Consider the following 24,862-nt stretch of genomic DNA (forward strand, 5'->3'; position numbering starts at 1 on the left):
ACAGAAAAAAAGACAAAATGCTAAAAAAATTCAAAAGAAATACTAGAAATTTGAAATATTTATTTTACTAAATATTTTATTATGAGAAAAAAGTAACCTTTGTAAATAATCTGTCTTAGTTTTAAAGAACACATAGGTGAATATTTGATTCTTGTTATTTTTTTTCTTGGTTTTTGAATTTGCAATGCTCAGTACCTTAATGAGATCTAGTATAGTCAGTCTGAACATTTACATGACCGAGTCTAAAAATTGTTTTCCATTTTGCTCTCTTATATTTATGCTTAGTCAGTTTTTAAAACTTTTTAAATACCTTACAGTATACCTGTCTTTTTGCCCCCTCAGCAATCGTGTGGAAGCCTGGACAAGAGACGTTGCTTTCTTACTCAGACAAGAAGGCCGGCCTATGGTTAACCTTGTCCCTAAAAAGACTAAAGTAAGAGTGATGGAAGGGGACTGGAAGAATACAGATAGAGCAGTAAATTGGTTAAGAAAGGAAGCAGTTAATTACACTCAACCATTTGTTCTGTACTTGGGATTAAATTTGCCACACCCATATCCTTCACCATCTTCAGGAGAAAATTTTGGATCTTCAACATTTCACACATCTCTTTATTGGCTTAAAAAAGTAGGTATACTGTGTGGGCTCAGAAGTAAAAGCTAACATTTTATCTGTATATTATTGGTGGTTGCTCACTGTTTCTTTTATTATCATTTTTAAAGAAAAATTTGAAAATTGCATAGTCACATTAAATCAAACTTGACCAATAACTGGTTGATGACAGAAACTAAAGGGACAATTTTACAAAAATATAATGTGTTAAAACTCAGAACCTACTTCTAAGTTGAATACATTTGCATATAATATGTCTATTAAAAAAAAAAAACTAAACTAAAAGATACTCTCTTAGGAGTCCAGGCAGTCCTCACTTTGCATGCTTCAGGAGCATAAAAATGACTGTGCAAGCTGAAACTGTATAAAGAGATCTTAATCATCAATTGGGAAAATGACCGTTTTTCTAGAACTCTAAAGACATTTGTCAAAACATTAAAAACTCTTCTTTTGGGTTATAAATGTATAGGGAAATGACAAAATAGTAAAACTAATGTTTATTTAATGCACTGTAATTGAAAACACTAGAAACATTAAGAATTAAAGTGTTTTGATTTTTTTATAAAAAAAAAAGAATCAAGAATAGTTTGAACAGTGCTTGCCTTCTCATTGTGTAACTTAAGATACAGAGCAAGCATCTTCTCTATGTCTCAAGAAACTGTCATATTCCTTTCTAAGTTTGGATCACCTTCCAACATTTTACCCTTTGCACTTTCAATGTCAGAATATTTCTGAGAGTTCCTATAGTGTGAAGATTTTTGCTAGTGTCACTTCCTCTAGGACATGTTCATCCTTTTCTTCATAACGACCTTCCTCACTTATATCAATGTTTTCACTAAGTTCCTCTGGCTGTATATCTTGAGTGTATCAAATGGTGGCAGTGTCAGCATTCCCAGGTCAGCCACTTATTTCTTCTATAACTCCAGTTAACATTTGATTCAGGGACTTCCCTGGCGGTCCAGTGGTCAAGACTTTGCATTCCAATGCAGGGCGTGCGGGTTTGATCCCTGGCTGTCAGGGAGCTAAGATCCCACATGCCTTGCGGCCAAGAAACCAAAACATAAAACAGAAGCAATATAATAACAAATTCAATAAAGACTTTTAAAATGGTCCATATCAAAAAAATCCTTAAAAAATTTTTTCATTCAAATTTTACTTCCAGTGTTATCGCTTTTTATTTCTTAACTGTATGTTCATCTTTGTTGATCAATTTCCTCTTTTGAGTATCCATTTTTATATCACATGGATTTATCACTGGGAGACAAGGAGGCAGCATACCTACAAACTTTGCAGTCTGTTTATGTACTAAATAAAAGATGTGCAGTGATCAAACACAGACAAACTTTGAAAGAAATGACATAATTAATCACTGTGATACACATATGTAATCTACATCGTGATGTATATAGACTAAAGAACTAGCAGCATATGAATGTGAAAGTTTGTACTTTATGCAATAACTCACAGTTAATATACCTGGGTAATGATGACAAATTTATATGATAATAGAGCAGTCAGAGTCAGGCATACAAACTGGAGTCGAGCAGCCATTGAGGATCTGGTCTCAGACACGTCTCTGCACCACTGAAAACCCGAACTTTCGTTGAACTGTACCAGGCCCAGGGACACCACCAGCTGTATTCAGAACAACACCTGCCAGCTGCAGCCTTACGGTCTCAAGGTCTCCCCTTGTAACTATGCAAACATTTCAGACCCCAAACAACCTAAGCATCCTTACTTCTCATCAACTCCAATTATAATTCTTGATAAACAACTCATGTAACTAACTGTGGCCTTGCAGCTTTTTGCCTTTATAAGCCTCTCCCGTCGTGTAGTCCTATGGAACACTGCAAAGTGCTTCTTGAATCCATGTCTCTTGGGCTTCAGTCCTAACAAACCCCATATAAACACATTTTTATTTCAATCAGGTCTCCATTTCCGAAATTTTGGTTAACAGTAATTAAAATTTGAACCCTGTTGTTGGGGAACTGGTGCTATTTAAATAAGCTGTGGTAACTGATATCCGTGCATACCTGAGCCATGCAAAGCGAGGACTGCCTGTGTTTTGAAATGTGTCACCTTAAATCAAATTTAAGTTACTTTAGAACCTCTATCCAGAAACACTGTGTAGTGCACCCTATTTTAAAGGAAACAATGTCAAAGTTTTAGATACTTCATGTCTTCTTAAAAAGTTCCTTATTTACAAAACAGAAGTAGAGTCACAGATATAGAAAACAAACTTATGGTTACCGGGGGTAAGTGGGGGAGGGATAAATTGGGAGATTGGGATTGACATATACACACTACTGTATATAAAATAGATAACTAATAAGGACCTACTGTATAGCATAGGGAACTCTACTCAATACTCTGTGATGGCCTATATGGAAAAAGAATCTAAAAAAAGAGTGTATATATGTATATGTATAACTGATTCACTTTGCTGTACAGCAGAAACTAACAACATTGTAAATCAACTATACTCCAATAAAAATTTTAAAATATAAATAAATTAAATTAAAAGTTCCAACTGACTCTATCTTAAAAAACTTGTCAGGAGTCAGTACTAGCCTAATGAAATGAGTCGAATAATTTAAGTAGATATTTGAGTTTATTAAAGCTACATGACTAGAAGATATGTATGACTTAAGTCTAGTCTTAATGGTTTTCACCAAAACTGTAAGCATTTATATGTATTAAAAAGTTGTATTTGTTCTTAACAAACATTTGGCTATCTCACTAGATATTGGCATTTTTACTAGTGAACTACTGGGAAAAAGGAGTCTAGATTCTTAGGTTATTGATTCTGAAGTTTTGAATTGATCACACAACTATATTAAAGTGCTTAGACACTTATGGATTAGAATACTGTGTAATATAGCTCATGCTTTTCATTGACATATATAATCTTTAAAATAATTTCACAACTGTCTTACTATATATACAGATATTGATATATACCTTTTGTTGTTACTGGGAATACTAACAATCTGTTCCTAATTTATGTATTTGATTTACTATTTTCTTTACATAATTCACAACCATGCTTTTCTACTAGCCTAAGTAATTAAACTTTGTCTAGTTTACCATATATTCTTGTTGGAAGGGAGGAATATTACAACTTTGTTTTTCTCCTTTTTAGGTGTCCTATGATGCCATCAAAATCCCAAAGTGGTCACCTCTGTCAGAAATGCACCCTATAGATTATTACTCTTCTTATACCAAAAACTGCACTGGGAAGTTTACAGAAAAAGAAATTAAGGATATTAGAGCATTTTATTACGCTATGTGTGCTGAGACAGATGCTATGCTTGGTAAGTGGTATAATTAAAAAGCAATCACATGAGGAAAAAGTATAATATTTTTCCAACAAACTGTGATTATGCTGGTTGGTGACTTGTATAAACATCCTCAGAAAATTTCTTCCAACAGTTGCTGAGATACTTCAGACTTAGAATTATAAGATTCCTGACACATATAAAAATTGGATAATTTGCATTATTAATAGTAGAATAAAAGTCTTTTCTATCTTAATTACTCATAAATTAACAGATACTTAGATTTGTTCATATATATATATAAAAAAAAGGTCATAGAAAACTATCATCTGTTGGAAACAAAACGTTTTGCTGGATTTAATCAGGAATCAGTATTCAGCCAAACACAGTTAATTATAAGGCAACTTGGGTTCTAGGAGATGAAACAGATGAGATGTAGAACCTTGTGACTTCTCCCAGACATGTAATAAGTGTAAAACAAATCCATTCTCCGTAGGCCATTTAGAGCAAGGCTTAACTAAAGCTGAAATCAGTTTCCCCGTGTACATTGATCCAGAATTATATTGAACTAGGGAGTTAGGATTGTGAAAGGTAAAGGTCTAGGGGGTAGCTGAAGGTGCTGAACTTGCTCAAGAATTAGACAATGGGAAGCTGTGGGAAAGTTTTAAGCTGGGGTGTGACATGATCAGATATTTTAGAAAGATAGCCACCAGAGTGGTACAAGGGATATTATGAAGGGGAAAGAGGAGTGGAGGCAAGAAAACTAATTAGGAAGCAATTGCAGTTGTCCAGCTGAAAGACCCTGATGCCCTGATGGTCTGAACTCCGTAAATAACTCCTGAACTGTGGGTCTCAAATCTGACTGGACCTCAGAATCACCTGTGGGTTTTTTGTTTTTTTTTTTTTAATAATACAGACTCCTGTAGGCCAGATTCAGAAACTGCCAAAGTAGAGAAGATGCTTCTCTCTGGACTGTGCCTTACTGTGTTCTCTTAATTGCAATGAGGAGGAAGTTTCAGGTCACTTAGAGAGAGGAAGTGGTCAGAGAAATTTTACTGCCCAAGAATAGCCCTGATCCAGGAAGATCCCACATGCCGTGGGGCAACTAAGCTCGGGCACCACACCTACTGAGCCTGCGCTCTAGAGCCCCGAGCCACAGCTACTGAGCCTGCGTACCTACAGCCAGTGCTCTGCAAGAAGATAAGCCTCCACAATAAGAAGCCCACGCACCGCAACAAAGAGTAGCCCCCAGTCGCCGCAACTTGAGAAAGCCCACGCACAGCAACGAAGACCCAACGCAGCCTAAATAAATACATAAATTTATTAAAAAAAAAAAAAAACAGTAGATAACATTCAGATGTTAAGAAGCATCCTGACAAACTCTTAGAGGGTAGAGTTGTTATGAACTTATTGTGATAGAATAAAACATGAGCTAAAAGCTAATTAAGATTTACCTTAATTTATATTACAGGTGAAATTATTTTGGCTCTTCACCAGTTAGATCTTCTTCAGAAAACTATTGTCATATACACCTCAGACCACGGTGAGCTGGCCATGGAACATCGTCAGTTTTATAAAATGAGTATGTACGAAGCTAGCGCCCATGTCCCACTCTTGATCATGGGACCGGGAATTAAGACCAACCTACAAGTATCAAATGTGGTTTCTCTTGTGGATATTTACCCTACTATGCTTGGTAAGTAATGCAATTCTGTAAATATTTATTTGTAATAATGCTGGAAAATGAATAAGCAAAATAGTCAGAGGCCCTGCTGACTTGTTCATAAACCTTGACCAGCTCATTTAACTGTGAGTCAAATCCATATCTGAAAAATGAGGATAATATTTCTCAGGTTCCTTTGGCCTTCACTTACTCTAGTCATTTTTCCTTCAAAAGATTCACAACCAGGTTATGACAATAAAGTAAGCCACATATGATATTCAGGTCTGTAACTTTATAGATATGATTTCTGTATCATTTGATTCTCTACCACCACCTACCTAAAATATAAGCATTTCCCTTCTGGATTATTTCATCCACTCTGAAACTACTAATTTTTTTACAATGTTACAAATGTCCCTTAATGTTGATGCTATGAACATATTTCTCCCCAGAATATTTAGATTGTTCTATACTATTTATTTTACTAGCTTCTAATGTCTATTAGCATAACCATAGGTCTAGAACAGCAATATTTGGATATGGGTAGTTAGCAGTTTTTGTTAAAGATACAAGAATAAAGCCATCGTAAATTCAGAAGTTATATAGAACTGTTTCTATCTAATTTAGCAGAGTACTTTAAGTTCAGTAACATTTAAATTCAATAACATCTAAATACTCTGTTTTAAGGCACCATAAATTGCAAAAAGTACCATCCATTTATAAATAGATTTTGGTGAAAGAAAAAGCTAACACAGCATAAGTCATATGTGTTTAATATGTATATATCAAAATGCGAAACAAACATGTATCTGGAAATTAAAGAAATAAGAAAGTCCTTTTATCTCCTTTTTTCTGCTACAAAGTCTTTCCCTTCATTTAACTAAAGACTATTACAGGGTCTTAAATTTCTTTACAGTTAATTTAAATCAGTGCCTGGAATTCCCCGGCAGTCCAGTGGTTAGGACTCCGAGCTCTCACTGCCGAGGACCTAGGTTCAATCCCTGGTTGGGGAACTAAGATCCCACAAGCTGCACGGCCAAAAAAAAAAAATCAGTGCCCTCCATTTGTCTTTTATTTCACATCTCTTGTATATTTGAGCACACTTCTTTGTTGTTCTTTTGCCTGATGTATATTTTTAATCTCTTCAGTTTCTTACTCATCATTTGCTGGTTCCCCTTTGTCCCAAAGCAATTATCACACAGCCATGTCTCTGCCACTTTCTGGCTCTATCAATTTCCAGGCAATCCCTATTACTTTTCCTCATTTCTGGTTTTTTTTTTCTTTTTTTTTAAACTTTTTATTTTACATTGGAGTATAGTTGATTAACAATGTTGTGTTAGTTTCCGGTGTACAACAAAGTGATTCAGTTATACATATACATGTATCTATTCTTTTTCAAATTCTTTTCCCATTTAGGTTATTATAGAATAAATATTGAGCAGAGTTCCCTGTGCTATACAGTAAGTCCTTGTTGGTTATCCATTTTAAATATAGCAGTGTATACGTGTTGATCCCAAACTCCCTAACTATCCCTCCCCTCACCTCATTTCTGTTTTTATAAGAAATGTATGTGCAATTATGTATACTTTAAGTGTCTCTCTTATTATCATCTTTGTAGCTTTATCAGTATATGCTTCTTTTACAGTGGCATTTCTTTACAGTTTCCTCCCTTAGTTTTTCCTCATATAGAACTTCCCCTACCCCATTTCCAAATTTGCATAACTTTTTATCCTTGTTCTGCTTTCTTGAGGTACACTGATCAGAACTGCAAAAGATTATTAAAGGTTGGGATGATCTCAGTTTTCCCTCAATATATTTCATAGTGATATTTGGCATTTTGTTTGTCTTTTTGACTCTAGCAGCTAAATAGTCCAGTACCTGTCTGCAGTGAGTTCTAGTCTATTCCTAGTCATTCTGTCACTTTATATGTTAGTTGATTAATATGCACTGTTTAAATCATTTTTCTTTGAATATTGTTTTATATTTGCCTATAATGCAAATTTTCTTCTCTACAGTCTTGATACACCATTATCATTACTTGCCATTTCACACATTATGAAAGTTAAAAGTCATCTGCAAACTGGAAGATTTCACAATGTATATATCTTAACAGATTATATAAGAAAATACTAAATAAAGTTGTTTGGAATGAGGGAATTTTCATTTATCCACATAGAGGGACACCTGCCTGTCCCTGCCTAGTTTATGTTACTTGACAATTAGCACTTCTTTAGCCAAACAAAGCATTCCCAGAAACCCCTTTGCATTCCTTCCCCACTCTTCTGGAAATTATGTAGGTTCTCTGAAATTGTAGATTTTTTTCCTATAATTTGTCAATTATTACAATTTTTAAAAACTCATAGTTCTACATAGATTTTTTTGTCTTGTTTTTATCTTTGACTGTTTGGTAATAGAGTCCTTCTGAGTCACATTTCCCAGCAGAACATGTTTTATTAACAGCATTTTGATCATGTGTTGATTAGACCTGCCCAACTAAAGTAAGTAAAGCCAAAAATCATTGTCTCTCCAGTTCTAAACTGGAAATTAACATTTCAAGGCGTAATGTGTTTCATAACGAACATTTTTATTATGAAAAGGGAAAAGTTACATTTATATGATTGGCGGAGGAGAGTAAAGAGAATATCTATGCATGGATCTTTATATAAAACACTGAAACATCCTATTAACCAGATGTTAACCAGAGATAAGGTAGAAAGAGAATGATGCAAGGGGGATTCAACAAGAACCTTATGCTGGAGCCAGGAAACAGCACTGTAACATTATTTATCTAAAATTAACCTTTTACAAGTGATAAAGGGTTAATATTAATAGAACTCTCACAAATCTATAAGAGAAAGAGACATACCCTATTAACAAATTGACCAAAATATATAAATAAGCAATTCACAACAGAAGACACACAAATGGCCAAGATATTTTCAGAGCTTCAAACTCAGTAGTCAGAAAAATATTAAAATAAGAAGATACCATTTTTCTTTCACACATAGAGTTTGCAAAGATTTTTAAACAGCAGAAAAGCTTATATTGGAAATAGGCCTTCTCATATTCTGTTGCTGGGAGTATAAACTGGCACAGATTTCCTGGAGGCAAATGTGGCATTACATTCCAAATTACTTAGAAATGTGCATACATTTTGACCTAGAAAATTCCAATTTTAGAAATTAACCTATAGATATACAAAAAGATTTATCTCCATGGATATTACTGTATTATTATGTTATATTAAAGAATTAGAAACAGTATGAATATCTAGTAGTGAACTGGGTAAAAGTCAATTTTGTTTTAAAAAGTCAAATGATACATGGAAATGGCTCCCATGTATTATTGAAAAGAAAATGTAGGGTCTAAGACCGTATAAAATTTTTTTGTTTTGGTTTGGTTTGTTGTTTATTGAGATAGGGTATCTATCTAATTTATTGTCCAGATCAGCACATTTTTTAGAGTAAAAGGATACTATTAACAATTACACCAGGGACTTCCCTGGTGGCTCAGGGGTTAAGAATCCACCTGCCAATGCAGGGGACACGGGTTCGAGCCCTGGTCTGGGAAGATCCCACATGCCGTGGAGCAAATAAGCCCTCGAGCCACAACTCCTGAGCCCGCGTGCCACAACTACTGAAGCCCGTGCGTCTAGAGCCCGTGCTCCGCAGCAAGAGAAGCCACCACAATGAGAAGCATGCGCACTGCAACAAAGAGTAGCCCGCGCGTAGCAACAAAGACCCAACGCGGCCAAAAATAAATAAATAAATAAATAAACTTAAACAAACAAAAAACTCCCAGATATTTCTTTAAAAAAAAAAAAAAACAATTATACCAGGATTAGCATAAACTGAGTTTGTTGCCTTGTTGAACAGCCTTACCAGTCAATAAGGCAAAGATAATTCTGATGGTCTATGCTAAATCTGATGTTTAATTCAACCTTGTAAAATGAAATTACTTAGTGCTAGAAGGGTTTAAAGCTATCAATACTTTTAGTAGTGATTAATAACTCTAAAATTTGACCTGTGTGGCAGTGTATTCTATTTTTCCTAAGCTTAATAAACAGATTTTGATAAAGTATCTATGAAAGACTTCTTATTTTGTGATTCTTCTAACCAACTAGGAGCTTAAAATAGATATAAAATATAATCTATTCTTAGAATTCCAAAGGTCCTTTCTTTATTACCTTAGCCACAGCTGTATGGTTTTGTATGAATCCAATTTATACACAAGAGTATGGGATTAAATTTCTCAGATCAAAGCCTCAAGCCAGACTTCCTCTTCCCTTCCATTCTGTGGAGCTTAGAAATGTATAAAAGATGGTGATTCAAAAAACCTTAAATAGAAAGATATTAAATAGGAAAAACCAACTGGGATTCCTGTTTTAATAAACCTACCTTACTATAAAGAGCTTGTTGAAATTTAAGATGGTACAATGCATTTATTAAAAGGTCTGAATTTACAAATAGTTTTTAAAGGTATTTTAGAAGAGTGATTATTTTCTACAAAATGATATTTTATGATAAAGTAGGAAGAGTATTCTTAGTCTATGTATCTTTGTAGGTCCTATCACATTATCATTTTCTAGTACTGGCAGAAGAGTGCCATTTTATGAATAGGAATTCTTTATACTATTAAAGTTGATATCATTATTGCATAGATTATTCTTTAAAAATTGCTCCCCAACCTGTGATAAACCATAATGGGAAAGAATATGAAAAAGAATGTGTGTGTGTATATATATATTATATATATATATATATATGAATCACTTTGCCGTACAGCAGAAATTAGCACAACACTATAAATCAACTATACTTCAATAAAATAAATTTTAAAAAAATTACTCCCCAAAATATTTTCTTCTCTAATAATCTAGTATCAACATCCTTTAGCTCAGTTAGAAATAAAGGTAATCTCATTTTTAAATTAAAATTGTTTGGACTTTCTCTTTTAAACTTCTTATTTTCAGGTGAATTGTTTTCATTTAATAGTTGGCCTTTTTTTGTAAAACACCTAACTTCTTTTCACATAAAGGATAAATCCAGAATTTTTTTGAATTGTGAAAATGTAATTGTATAAAAATGCAGTTGTGTTTAAAAGAATGCTTCATTGCTAGTGATTTAAATTGCAAAACCCTCCTTATCACAGGATCTTAGTGGAGGGTTGGGAGGGTCATTCTACATAGACTATTTTGTTTTTATTGGCTGAAAAATATTGTGAAGTTGAATAACTACAGTAAAGCAAGACTTGTGGAGCAGTATTGAAGAGTATAGATATCCTGGAGTCAAGACTGCCTAAATTCAAATCCCTCCTTCAGTATTTACCAACTGTATACCCTTGGGCCAGTAACTTAACATCTCTGGTCTTCAGTTTTCTTATCAATAAAATAGAAATAATAGTGGCTATTCCATAGCTTAGAACAATGACTGGAACATGGTAAACAATTAAATGTTAGATATTATTATCATTAATATTTTTTATTCTTCTTAGGTATGCCCTAAAAAATGTACATAGCTTGCATCATTGCCATACCAGGCTAATCCCTTATCTACCCATACACTCGGGAAGAAATATAAGCTTATCTTTCTTCAGGAGACCATCACAAATATCCAGGTCTGCATTTTTACCCATTTGATTACTGTTTTAAATTTAAGTCACTTTATTAAGAATCATGCAGTTACTACTAATATTTGCTTCTACTGCCAAGAATGATGAAACTTGCTTAACATGGAATTCGAACGATAGATTTTCCAGAAGAAAAAAACATGAAAAATGGTTTTAAACAAAGATCAAAGAGCTTTCTGAAAAGCAGTTTAAGCTGAAGTGCTTTTAAGGAAATAATTGATAAACACATGAAAAATGAATATACAGTTTCCCAAAGCACAGAAAATTTAATAAATATTATATACATATTTATTAAATACTGTGGATATTTGACAAGGATTTTATTCTTCAACATCAATTTACAAAGGTACATTATTCTACTGATCCTAGACAGGAAACAAGTCACATTATCACTTGCCTAAACTCCTGCAGTAGCTTCCTAATTCTTTTCCTTCTGCCCGTACTCACTTTTAGTCAATTCACCATACAGTAGTTACTGTCAAACCATGTCACAATTCTGCTCAAAATCACTTAGAGTAAAATCGAGACTCTCTAATTGGGCCTGGGAGTCCAACATGATCTCCTCCCTTATCCAACACATCTTGTAGAATTTTACCCCTCACTTACTCTGCTCCAGCCATGCTGGACTCCTTTGTGTTTGGGGAAGGGAATGAAGCAGCTTCCTGCCTCAGGGTGTTTACATTTGCTATTCCTAGGAGAATGCCCTTCCTCCCCATGTCCAGATATCTACTGAGCTCATCTAGCCCTTTCTCAGGTCTCTGTTTATGTCACCTCATCAGAGAGGCCTTCCCTGACCACCCTATATAACACAGCACATAAACACATACCTGCCATCGTTCTCTATTCCCCTGATCCTGCTTTATTTTTCTTCACTGCACTTATCACCATCTGACATATTTGTCTGTCTCCCCACATTAGAAGGTAAGCTCCAAGAGTCTGAGAGAGCTTATCTGCTTCGTTCACTGTTGTTGCCCTACATCTGGAACAGCACCTAGTTTGTTAGATGCTGGGTTGTTTTTTTTTTTGAGTAAAAAAAAATTAATACTTAGATGGACTCATCCTAGTTTAATACTGACTTCTCATATAAACAAACACAGCAGAATTATTTAAATTTTCTTAGTCTAACAAGCTTCTTTAGGAAAATTAGGCTAAGAACAGATCTGAAATAAGGTATTTCTAAGTATTAAAGGTGATTAAACTGCTGAATACAGGAACTTCCCAGCCATGGGTATCTGCCAGTTGGTCCCTGCTTCCCAGCCATCTTCAAAGCCCTCTTCTCTCCCTTCCTCTGCCTCGCAGTGGTGCCCCCTGACGGCTGACACACAGACCAGCCCGACCCAGCCTATTCCCTGGCTACTTTCTCTCCTTACAGTAAGTAGCCTACTGTCTTGTAGCTCAATTAGTTTCGTCTTGGGCCATCTTTTTCTCTCGTGCACATCCTCTTTAACATCTTTGCTCCTTCTTCTTCTTTTGTTTTTAACCAGTTATCTCTGAAATATTTCTTTCTTTCCTTCCTTCACTTGTTCTTTCACTCTTTCTCAAAAAAGTCCCTGATGATGATTGGTTGGCAGAAGATTAGTACTTGTAATATGCCCCTTCCAAGGAAATGGAAGATACAAATTTTTTAATTAAGTTATATGCAAAACAAGTACCTTCAGAAGATTTATAGAGGTCTTTGTCTACTTCCTTATTCTCTTTTAATTCATTTGTTTTCCCTCAAATATGTACAGTCAAGTTAAATTAATTTTCTTATTCAATTTTAATTTCTAGCATTGCAGATATATTACATTCTATTTTTCATTGGAAATATTTAATTATTTCTAAATTAATGTTTCTAAAAACATGGAACATTGAAACCAGAAAAGCTGCAGGGGAGGCAACTACAGATTCCTTTTGGAACTATCGCAAGGACCCAGCCATAATTAACGGTAATTTTTTTTCGCAGCTTGCGGAATCTTAGTTCCCTGACCAGGGATTGAACCGGGCCCATGGCAGTGAAAGCACAGAGTCCTAACCACTGGACCACTAGGGAATTCCCAATGATAATTTTTCTATAGGAAAAAGATAGTTTGAGTTCCAAACAAATACCTTAAAAGCAATTTTTTAAAATACAACCTTTTTTTGAAGTTAAACATTTCTCATGCTATCGTTTTCTATGTCTATATTTCATAAGGAAAAAATAGATTATTTTTCTCTAAATCAGTATAATCCAGAATTTCCCAACATATGTTCTGCAAAATACTAGTTCCTCAAGATGCTACTTCAGGGTAAAAAGATGTTCTGTCATCAAATAACTTTGGGACAGATGGCGTACTACATACCACCCTTGAAGGTTTATGATACACATCAGCAATAAATTTATTTAATTTTAACCACTGTTTGCAAACATATGTAACTACTAGACTCCTTTCTCGTATAGGTCTTGTTAATATCCTGTGGGACCAATGTGAAAAACACCTGTGATCATTCCATCATTTGGAAATAAAGTACTTATGATATTAACTAATATTTGTTGAGGGTTTCCTATGTGTCAGACACTGTTCTCAGAATTTTACATAAATTTTCATATTTAAACCTAAAATAAACCTATGAAATACAGGCATTATTATTATTCCCCTTTTACAGATGACGAAACTGAGGTTCAGAATGGTTAATAACATGCCCAAGGTCACAAGGCTAGTGGAGTAATAAGCATTTGGATCTAGGCAGTCTGTTTACAAAAACTCACATACAGCCTCTAGTCTCTGTGGCCTTTAATGATGTCATTTATGAATGTTCAACTAATGAAAGAATGAGTTATTTTAAAATACTGTGTTATTTAGATATTGCTGGAATTCCTCTGCCTCAGAACCTGAGTGGATACTCTCTGCTGCCATTATCATCAATGTTTAAGAATGAACAAAAATTCAATAACCTACATCCGCCCTGGATTCTGAGTGAATTCCATGGATGCAATGTAAACGCTTCCACCTACATGCTTCGAACTAACCGATGGAAGTATATAGCCTACTCTGATGGTGCTTCAGTATTGCCTCAACTCTTTGGTAAATTTGTTGATATATTTTTTAAGTATAGATTATGTGTAATGAGTTGACCTACACAGCATTTGCTCAAGGGAGCCAGTAATCATCTAAATAAATATCTGCAGTTTCTCATGCTAGGCCAGTTTACAAAAGGTTGCCCTTGTGAGGAGCAGCTTCTTTGCAAATCAGCATCTGAATTCCAAAGCAAGTGCCCTAAGGCTTTTCATCTGGGTCTCAAGATTGCCACCATTGTTTTCTCTGATCAAGGTGTCTTCTAATACTCGTGGTTATCTTTCCCAATCAGTAGTCAACACCCTCTTTTTGTACCTTGGATTCAGTTGTTCTGGAAAATTAACTGCTCTCTTATGGAGCCTGACATCCTACATTTATTATTTAATGTTCACCCCATCCCTACAAGATGGTACTATCATCTTTATTTTATAGAGAAGACTAGAGTTCAGAGACTAGCGTTCAGACACCTGCGCAAGGTCTCACAGCTCAGAAGTGGCAGAACTGGGATTTCAACCCAGGTTTGACTCCAAAATCCATGCTCCTTCCACCCTACAAAAGCCTGCTAGATTCACTACTCTGAATTTGTTTTTAAGCAGCATTATTAGATTTATGGTTTTACTTATCCTTTGCCCTCCTTTTGCACATAAAATATGTGCTAAAGCTATTTTTAATATTCCTTTCTCCCTAAGTTTTTTTCCCAGTTACAAATGTCAAAATTATTAACTCAAAATAATTCTTTAGAGGCCAAACTGATTGACCGTCCCCCTTAACTCTAAAAGGAGGAGATTCTTGGCTTCAAAAAAAAGTCCTTAAATTTTCATTCTGTTGAGTAATGGGCATCTCTTGTTCATTCATTGGTTACGTTCTGCAAAAAGGAGGTGTGACTGTCAAAGAATCAGTGGGGGAGCCTGCCTTTCCTGTATTCTCTGGGGTTTATTCACTGACTTCCCTTTCCCAAAGAGGTGCCATCTGAAATCACCTAGCAAAACCATAAATGTCTTCAGGATCTTCTGGCTAATGCACTCAGATAGGCCTGTAGGGGTTTTTCCCTCACTGTGCATTGTTCATTTACTGTCTTAAGTAACTTGTCATAAGATCTTTGATTTGCCATTTTTCCAATTAGACTGGCATCCTAGTTATATCCTCTGTCTTCCTACATTGTAGGTAAAAGGGGTGTTTATGTTATCTGAAATATTTATCATTTTCTTGATGATAGTGATTGAGAGTTTTTATTTCCATGGCTATTTGCTCAAATAGACACAATGAATGTAATTTTCAAAAATTCAAGCGTAGGATGCTAACATATGTTTAAAAAAAAACAAAAACAAAAAAAACTAGGAGTAAGTGAAGTTGCAAGAACTTGACTCCACTATATAAAAAATTCTTACAGCTGGAACATCTGGGGCTGTTGAAATGGGACAATATAAGCACTACTATATATATATATATATATATATATATATAAATACATATTTTTTTGCATGTCAAAGTAAGCAAGGCATCACAAATAGGAAGAATTGTGGCTAAGCCATCTAAGAATAGATAAGGAAAAAAAAAGGGATAGGAGGATGATGGTAAGAAGGAAGATAACTTGGACATACATTTAGAGAGGTGTTTAACTTTCGGTATATTATTTTTCCACTTATGCTGTCCTTTAGCTTACTATACTAAGAACTGAGAATAAAAATAAATTCTAGTATGTTATTTGTCACAGAGTAATGACATTCTAAAAAATGGTTGTTAAGCAGATAATTGTAACAGAGCAGGACCCTATGGGGCCTTCCTGGGACAGGCCTTCCCCCATATCCTCTGCTTTAGCTCCTCTCTGAAGTACTTAAATAACAGTATTTGATGCACATTTCCTGAGTTGTTTTACAGATGTGAAAGCCCCCCACCGAATGGAAGATGTTATAACTACTTGATGACCAGGAGCACACAGCCCCAGGCCTCCTGGAGCCTAAGGACTGATAAAGTTAACCCCCGTGACACCACCCTGTTCCCTCATCATCACGTACCCTGCGAGCCCCCTCCCTCAACCTGGCTTTTAAAAATGCTTTGCGGAAACTCTTCGGGGAGCTCAGGGGGTTTTTAGGGCACGAGCCACCCAATAAACCTTTCTCTGCTCCGAACTGCGACGTTTCAGTGTGTTTGGTCCCACTGTGCATCAGGCACGCGAACTTGCGTCCCAGGTAAGGCCCCAGAGGGTCCTGCTCGGTTACAACTCCCCCCTTTTCTTTGATACTCCTCAATCTTGAGGAGAACAAGTTTTGAACAAGAAAAGGACTAAAGGTTCAGATAAGGAGGTTAATCATAAACTTGACAGAGGTACCCACAGGATCCTGCTCGGTTACATAACTATTTTGAGAGGTATTCCATTTTATTTTTTCTTTCAGATCTTTCCTCAGATCCAGATGAACTAACAAATATTGCTACAAAATTTCCAGAAGTTACTTCTTCTTTGGATCAGAAGCTTCGTTCCATTATAAACTACCCTCAGGTTTCTGCTTCTGTCCACCGATACAATAAAGAGCAGTTTATCAAGTGGAAACAAAGTATAGGGCAAAACTATTCAGATGTCATAGCAAATCTTAGGTGGCATCAGGACTGGCTGAAAGAACCAAGGAAGTATGAAAATGCCATTGATCAGTGGCTTAAAATCCACTCTGATCCAGAAAATATTTGAACAAAAATAAGAAAATAATGTTCTAGAGCTATATAGAAATATGTTAAAAGATCATGATTAATTATGCATTTTAAACATTAGTTTTAATAATTACTGATTTTCAGTTAAAGAATGTACTCTTCTAAAATAAAATGCCAATCATTATAGAATTACATATTTTCAAACTCATTACTATCAAGACCTTATTCTTATAAACTTCTGACAACTTAACTGAAATATTAAAAGGGTAGAATCAAATACTATAATGTAAAGTTGTGTTCCTCTGAATATTATGGAATATAAAATAGTTTAACAATTTTTATTACTTATGACCCATAAAATAGTTATTTTTGAGTATTTGATGGTGTCTGATGAGTTATTTTTATTTGATGGGATATAGATCATTTGGATGTATTTGATGGGAGTATTTGGAGTATTTAATGGTACACAGACCATGGATATGGCAGAAATTATTATTTTTTAAAATAGGTAATACATGCACAAGGTACAAGCTTCAAAAAGGTACTAAACGGGGCTTCCCTGGTGGCGCAGTGGTTGAGAGTCTGCCTGCCAATGCAGGGAAAACGGGTTCGAGCCCTGGTCTGGGAGGATCCCACATGCCGCGGAGCAACTGGGCCCGTGAGCCACAATTACTGAGCCTGCGCGTCTGGAGCCTGTGCTCCTCAACGGGAGAGGCCGCGACAGTGAGAGGCCCGCGCACCGCGATGAAGAGTGGCCCCCGCTTGCCGCAACTAGAGAAAGCCCTCGCACAGAAACGAAGACCCAACACAGCCAAAAATAAATAAATAAATAAATAAATTTATTTTTAAAAAAAGGTACTAAACGGTTAACAGTGAGCATGAAGTCTCTCTCCTTTCCCAGTCCCCCAGCCACCCAGTACCCCTTCCTTGTGGCAACTACTGTAACCACCTATGTATCCTTTGAGAGACAGATAGGCTTCTACAAACTTTATATTCTTCCCCAGCACCCGCCCCTGACACACACACACAAATGGTAGCATACTATAAAAAATGTTCTACAGCTTGCTCTCTTTTTTTCCATTTAACAAAGACACCTAGGACTTCCCTGGTGGCCCAGTGGTTAAGACTCCGCACTCCACTGTGGCAGGCACGGATCCCTGGTCCAGGAACTAAGATCCCCACATGCCGTGTGGCACAGCCAAATAAATAAACAAATAAATAAATAACTTTAAAAATGAAAAAAAAAAGACACCTAGAAGTGAAATTACTGGGGCAAGACTATATCTAGCAAAATTACTCTAGATACCACCAAATTACCCCTAAAGAAGTTATACCAATTTATACTCTTACCAGCAATGCATGGCCTCACATTTGTTGCCAACTGGGTAGATAAAAAATACTTTATTATTGTTTTTCTTCTTTTTCTTACTATGAGTAAGGTAGATCATATTTTCATATATTTAATAGCCACTGGAATTCCTTTACATGACCTTTCTTATTTCTGTTCTTTGCCTATTTTTCTGTTGGTTGTTTGTCTTTTTTATTACAGGCATACTTTAGATATTAGCTCTCTGTTAGAGAAGCTACAAATATTTTTTTCCTTTTCATAATTTGTCTTTTGACTTTGCCCTGGTGTTTGTTGACATGTGGAAATTGGTATTTTTATGCAATCAAATTTATGAATCTTTGCTTTTGTGGCTTGGGGATTTTGTGTCATATTTAGAATGGCCTTCCCCACTTATCTTCTTTTAGAGTTTTATTTTTTACCCTTAGGTCTTTGACCCATGGGAATGTATTACATATTAGAGATCTAACTTTCGTTTGTTTTAAGATGGCCACCCCAACTGACCTTTTATTGAGTAAGCTAATATTTGTCCCATTAGTTAGAAAATGCCACTTTATAACATCTTTTATTGAACAAATTATCTTTTCCTCTATTGATCTGAAATGCCGTTTTTATTATATACAAGTCATATTGACATTTGGGTCCTTTCAAAACATGTTTTACTTTGCAGTGGACCATTCTATTTTGTTTATTAATAGGGTAGGCAATATCTGGTGATACTATTTTCTTTGCAACAGTTTTCTTTTTCGGAATTGTCCTTGGCTATTCTTGCTAACTTATTTTTCCCATACAAATTTAGAATAAGTTTGTGTAGTTCCAAAAATGAAAAATCTTGTTAGTCTTTTTATGATATATTAAATTTATAGCCTAATTTAGGGCAAATTGAATTCTTTCTGATATTTGGTTATTCTAAAGAATATAGTACACTTTTCCCTTTCTTCAAGCCTTCTTTATATTGCTCAGTAGCATTCTAAGTTTTCTTCATATAGATCAGTTTCTTCTTAGAGATTTTTGGAAAGTAGGGACCTTTAAAAAATACCACCTAGGGCCCATCCCACACCAGTGGAATTAGAATTCTAGGGATGGCACCTGGGCAGTTTTGTTCTTATTGCTGTTTTGTTTGTTAAGCCCTCCAGTGGATGATCCTAATGTGCAGCCAGAGGTGAGTTTATTCCCAGGTGTTCTATCATTTGTTGGTGTTGTGCTATTTGAAGTGGATGTTTCTTCCATTATATCTTCTAATTGGTTATTTGTATACACAAATTTTATTTCTATATATTTACTTTGTACCAATAATACAATTTTTTTGGTACTAATAGTTTTCCAGTTGGTATCTTGTATTTCTCTGGTAAAAAGTTTATCTGCAAATAATAAATTTACCCAATTTCCTTTTAACCTAACTTCCTTTTTCAAACTGTCTTGGAAGTTTTCTTCATTAGACACCTCATCACCTTTACTTTCTTTATTCTTCAGTGAATTGGTATGAGCTTATCTTTGTAGTTATGTATGAATTTCTGAGAAATAATTTTCACTTCAGATATATTCTGAAGTAAAACCCTTAAGAGAAAGATCTCAATATTTAAACTATTGAGGTTAAAATTAAAATATACAAATCTACCTCTCATCTCCTAATTAAACCTAAGGAATAAAAAATAGCTAATGTGTGATGTATATGCTAAACATAGAGAAAAATAAAGCAGTAATAATAGAAATGTGGTTTTGAAAACATAAGCATGTGAAGATAAATATAATCCACCTCATTCTATTCAAACTCTTTAAGATGCATTCATTGTTAGAATTTACCAAGCATCTGCAATGTTTTAAGCATATTCAATATAGGATCATAATTAGGTAAAATTGAGGTTTTAGGAGAATATCTAATTCAAAATGGTATCTAACAACCATGAAAACAGAAAAAGAAGAAAAACTTGGAAAACAAGACAAATTATCTAATGCCAGAATCGGAGAGGAACTGACACTAATTATAAACTGGATTGAGGACAGTCTTTGGGCTTCATCTTTCCCAACCTCCACCATTGCCACCCTGTTCCAAACTACCATAATCTGTTGTTTGGAATTTTGCAATAGCCTCCTAGGAGGTCTCCCTGAGTCTGCCCTTGGCTTTCCTCAGTCTCTTCTCAACACAGCCGTCAGAGTGATCAGATCACATCACTGGATACTCAAACCCTCCACTGGTTTCTCACCTTACTCTGTGAAAGCCTGTCGAATGAAAAAAAAAAAAAAGCACCACCTAAAAGTTGAGAATTGTGTTTTATTCTGCAAACTTGCTGAGGACTTAAGCCCAGCAGACAGCCTCTCAGATAACTCTGAGGGAGAGGCGGCTCTGAAGAGGTAAGGGAGGATCCAGGATATATAGCTTTTGCAACAAAAACCAGGTAGTCGGAATATCAAAAGATTACTGTTAATTAAAGAAAACCAGACATCTCAAGTTAATGAATTGAGCGCTTTTCTATGTATGGGAAGATGCAAGAGGCTGGGCTCAATGAAACCATTCCTTTGATGTGCACCTGAACTATCTAGGGCCAGTATCCTATTTTCTACATCCTGAATCCCTTCAGAGTGCACAGACAGGGGTAGCTGCAGTGACTGATGGCTTGATCCTTTGTTTATTGATATGGCAGGTGACATTCTTGGTCACAAGCCCAAATCATTACAGTGGCCTTCAGGGCTCTAAATGATCCGGCGGCATATTGTACATCTCCCGCATTCTACTTGGTTCACTCTGCTCCAGCCACACTGGCCTCCCTATCCTTTTCCAGGCACACTAGGCAAGCACCACCTCAAGACCTTTGTGCTTATCAACTCTTGGCCTGGAATGCGGTTCTTCCCTCAGATTTCCACATGGCTCTCTTTGTTATCTCCTTCCGGTCATTGCTCAAATGTTACCTAATCACAAGGGCTTCCCTGCTTTATTTTTCTGCATATAAATCATTACCGTCCAACTTAGTGTATGTTTTACATATTTAATTTGTTGATACTGTCTCCCACCCCTCCTACCCAGTAGGATGGAAGCCCATACAGGAATGGCCTTTTGTCCTTTTTGTTTCCTAAAGTATCCCAAGGGCCTGACACATAGTAGAAGCTCAGTAAATATTTGTTGAATTAATATGCAAGGAATTCGAGTTTCTCAGATATCACATTGTATTGGAAAACCAACACATTTGTCCATGGCAGGGCAGGGGGTGAAAAGGAGTAGCCTTCTCATAAAACAGAGCCTTCTAGAAACAGTGAATTCTAGAAAATCCTGCACAGGAGAATTGATAAAGGGACTCTATCCCTCTGTTTTTTCTTTTTCTATGAAAAAGCCAGATACTAAATATTTTAGGCTTTGTGAGCCATATGGTCTCTTTCACAACTGCTCAATCCTGCCGTAGTAGCAAGAAAGCAGCAACAGACACTATGTGAACAAATGAGAGTGGCTATGTTCCAATGAAGCTTTGTTTACAAAAACACAGGATTTGACCTGGGGGCCATAGACTGCTAACTGCTAGCCTAGAACAATGGTTCAAAACTTGCTGCAAACTGGAATCACCTGAGGATGTTTAAAAACTATTATGCCTAGCTCCCACCTCCAAGCATTAAGATTTTTTAAAACTCCCCAGGTGATTCTAATGTGCGGCAAAATGTGGGAACCATGGGTCTGGAACCTTGTTATTCAAACTATGGTCCTTGAACCAGAAGCATCCACATCAACTGGAAGCTTTATATGTTTTTGTCTTTGTAGAAAGAAAAAAAAAGTGGATTCTGTATTCTTTCTACTGTTTGTGGTTTTCCATTTCATAAAACCCAGGAGATCCTAGTAAAAACTATTATAATTGATGAAATTTGTTAAATGGCTGCATATACATAAATCAATACCTATCTGTAAGAATAATCACTAATTAAAAATAGAAATTAGGAAAAATATTCCACTCACAGTATGACATTCTATAAAAATAGTTTAAAGTTTAACAAGAAGCACAAACCTAGATGAAAAAAATTATAAAATTCTATTAAGTTTACAAACAAGATATGAACATGGAATGACAGCATGTTCTGGGATAGGAGGCTCTAATATTAAAATACCACTTCTCCAGAATTAATGCATACATTTCATGCAACCCTGATCTTAGCCCCAGTAAGGGTTTTTTTTTTTTTAATTGGACTAAATGATCTGAAAGTTTTCAAAAAAAACAATGTCTGAAATAACTAATAAAATTATGAAAAATGAATATTGAGGTGGGACAATTCTTACTGGCTATTAAAGCATACTGTAAATCACTGAATCAAACTAGAACTTGGTGATGAGGGGCCATGGGCAAAAAGGAGAGATCTCAACACCAATTAGGTGAAAGAAGCTCAATGTGGAAAACAGAAAAGATCTAGATCCCTTCTACACTGGTCAGATATTCTGGGTATGTGTGTGTGATGTTTACAATTATGTATACTAAACTCTCAGATAAGATTTTTAGCCCCCTTTCTTCTCTTAAAGTTACAAAGCAGAATCTTAAATTCTTGGGTCAAAAAATTAAAGGGATAGGCTATTTTTTAAATAATGAAAATGAGAGAACTTAGAAGAACATATGACACAACCGAAGCTATACTCAGCCTTAAGCTTTTTATTATTAAGGGGAACGAAAAATAAACTGTTCAAGAAGTTAGAAAACAAAATAATCATAAATGTTGTAACATTGATGATAAAGGATTGGTATCCTTAATGTCTTGAGAGCTCTGCTTCCACATAGGATAGGGAATATTGCTCCCACAGTAAAAGAAATCAAAAGGAAAAGAAAAAAAGCTAGATAATCTGCAAAATTAAAACTTTTTTGAGCCTCTCATAGGACAGGTGAACTGAATTGAAAAGGGTGGCAACCCCTTCTGAGGACAGCTGAGACACCCAAACTGTCCCACCTTTGGCAGTACATGGGAAGAAAGACTAGAAGCCAAAAGAGGAGATAAGAAAACAACTGATATTTTGACAAATTCATAAAAGCCAAATGTGTGTGAAAAAAGCAGCAGAAACTAGGAGCCACACACACAAGGGAGACCACTTCCAGCAATGAGCTTTTTCTCATGGACCTCAACCAGCACTCATGAGAAAGATGGGGAGCAGGGCAGGGGACCTGACAGAGCCTCTACAGTGGGACAGACGAACAGATGGGGAGGGGCTGCCTCTGGAGGAGAAGCATAAAACCCAGAACCTTCTCTCATACAAAGCGAAACTCATCTGCCACTCGGGCAGGAGCAGAAAACCCTCTCACCCCCAGTCCTCAGCAAAAGGTCAGCTATCACTGGGAAGGGGTAGATTATAGCAAAAGCTCTCTGCTGCTGAGGAGAGGCAGAACCCCAGCCATGCTCACAATCCTGCACTGAGAGAAAGCAAAGATCTCTTGCAACAGCGGTACAGACAAGAAACTTGCTCTTCTGCAAGTTATAAGGCCAAGTTCAGCTGCCATAGGGGAAAGTGACAAATGTTGATAAAGTGCCACCCTTAAGGCTCAGGCCCCCAGGGCCTACATAAGACTGAAGCTGGAGTGAGTTTCTTTAAAAAAAAAAAAAAAAATTAGCCTGCCCCCACCATGAACAACAGCACACTACTTCTGGGAGAAAGGTAAGAAGCATGGAGAAAGAAACCTCCCACCGCACTCCCCATGGCCAGGTGTGCCGAAAGGTAGGGGTGGAGCAGGAACACTGAGAAAAACCCTCCAGTGTTCCAAGCCTCTCACCAAAGCAAGACAGCAGCAGTATGCAGGAGTCTGAAGTCTGTAGTAGAATAATGATAACTATACCAACATCAAAACCCAAACTTAGCTCAACTACTGCCTACATTTAGTCAACCCCTCCACCCTACTAGCCTGACAGATGAAGAAGCGTGCCCATTTTCAGGAGTAAATACTATTTACATCAGTCACTGTTTTTCACTTACATATAATGTCTGGCATTTGGTCAAACTTACATGGCAAAGAAGCAAGAAAGACTCACTTTGAAGAAAGAAGGCAGTAAACAGAACCAGACTGAGAGATGGCCCAGAAGTTGAAACCATGAGAAAGTGACTTGAAAATACTATGATTAATCTATGGAAGGATCTAGGGGGAAATGTGGTAAACATGCATGAACAGATCGGGAATTTCAGCAGAGAGATGGAAACTATTTTTTTAAAAAGGAATAAAATTGATTCACTAGAAACAACATGCTATCGTGGATGAAGAAGTCCTTCAAATGGCTTATCAGCAGACTAGACACACACAAAAAATTAGTGAACTTGAGAGAAAAAGAATTAGTGAACTTGAATGTAGGCCAAGTGAAATTTTTCAAGATAAAATCCTGAATTTCAAAGGGTAACAACTTCCTCTGAGGATAGATGGGATAGGGAAAAAAAGAAGGAAAAAAAGAAAAAGTGAAAGGTAGAGAAAAAAAGAGCAGAGCATCCAAGAACTGTGGGACAATATGAAAAGGTATAATATATATGCAACTGAAATATTAGAAGAATAGAGGCAAAATGTCAGAAGAAATATCTGAAAAGACAATTGCTGAGAATTTTCCAAAATTAATGAAAGACAACAAATCACCAACCTAAACGTTTAGAGAAGCCCAAGCAGAATACAAAGAAAAACGCACATAGGGACTTCCCAGGTAGCACAGTGGTTAAGAATCTGCCTG

At 36.0% G+C, this 24,862-nt stretch overlaps 2 protein-coding genes across 4 annotated transcripts in view; one reads left to right on the forward strand and one right to left on the reverse strand.

Moving 5' to 3' along the window:
- ARSK (arylsulfatase family member K) overlaps positions 1 to 17,711 on the forward strand; it is a gene marked incomplete at its 5' end in the record, with an annotated part of 44,680 nt that extends 26,969 nt beyond the window's left edge. The window contains 5 exons of one of the 2 annotated variants that reach the window (XM_082377339.1): positions 343 to 625; positions 3,753 to 3,924; positions 5,360 to 5,584; positions 14,002 to 14,223; positions 16,608 to 17,711. In XM_082377339.1, the coding sequence (XP_082233465.1) occupies positions 343 to 625; positions 3,753 to 3,924; positions 5,360 to 5,584; positions 14,002 to 14,223; positions 16,608 to 16,897 (1,192 nt within the window). In that variant the 3' untranslated portion in view covers positions 16,898 to 17,711. The remainder of the gene's footprint in view (positions 1 to 342; positions 626 to 3,752; positions 3,925 to 5,359; positions 5,585 to 14,001; positions 14,224 to 16,607) is intronic. The other variant, XM_082377340.1, reaches the window with a different exon arrangement.
- SKIC3 (SKI3 subunit of superkiller complex) overlaps positions 1 to 24,862 on the reverse strand; it is a 162,110-nt gene that overhangs the window by 112,303 nt on the left and 24,945 nt on the right. The window lies entirely within an intron of this gene.

This window comes from Balaenoptera borealis, assembly GCF_965194805.1.
Source record: "Balaenoptera borealis genome assembly, chromosome: 2".
NCBI classification, from domain to species: Eukaryota; Metazoa; Chordata; class Mammalia; order Artiodactyla; family Balaenopteridae; genus Balaenoptera; species Balaenoptera borealis.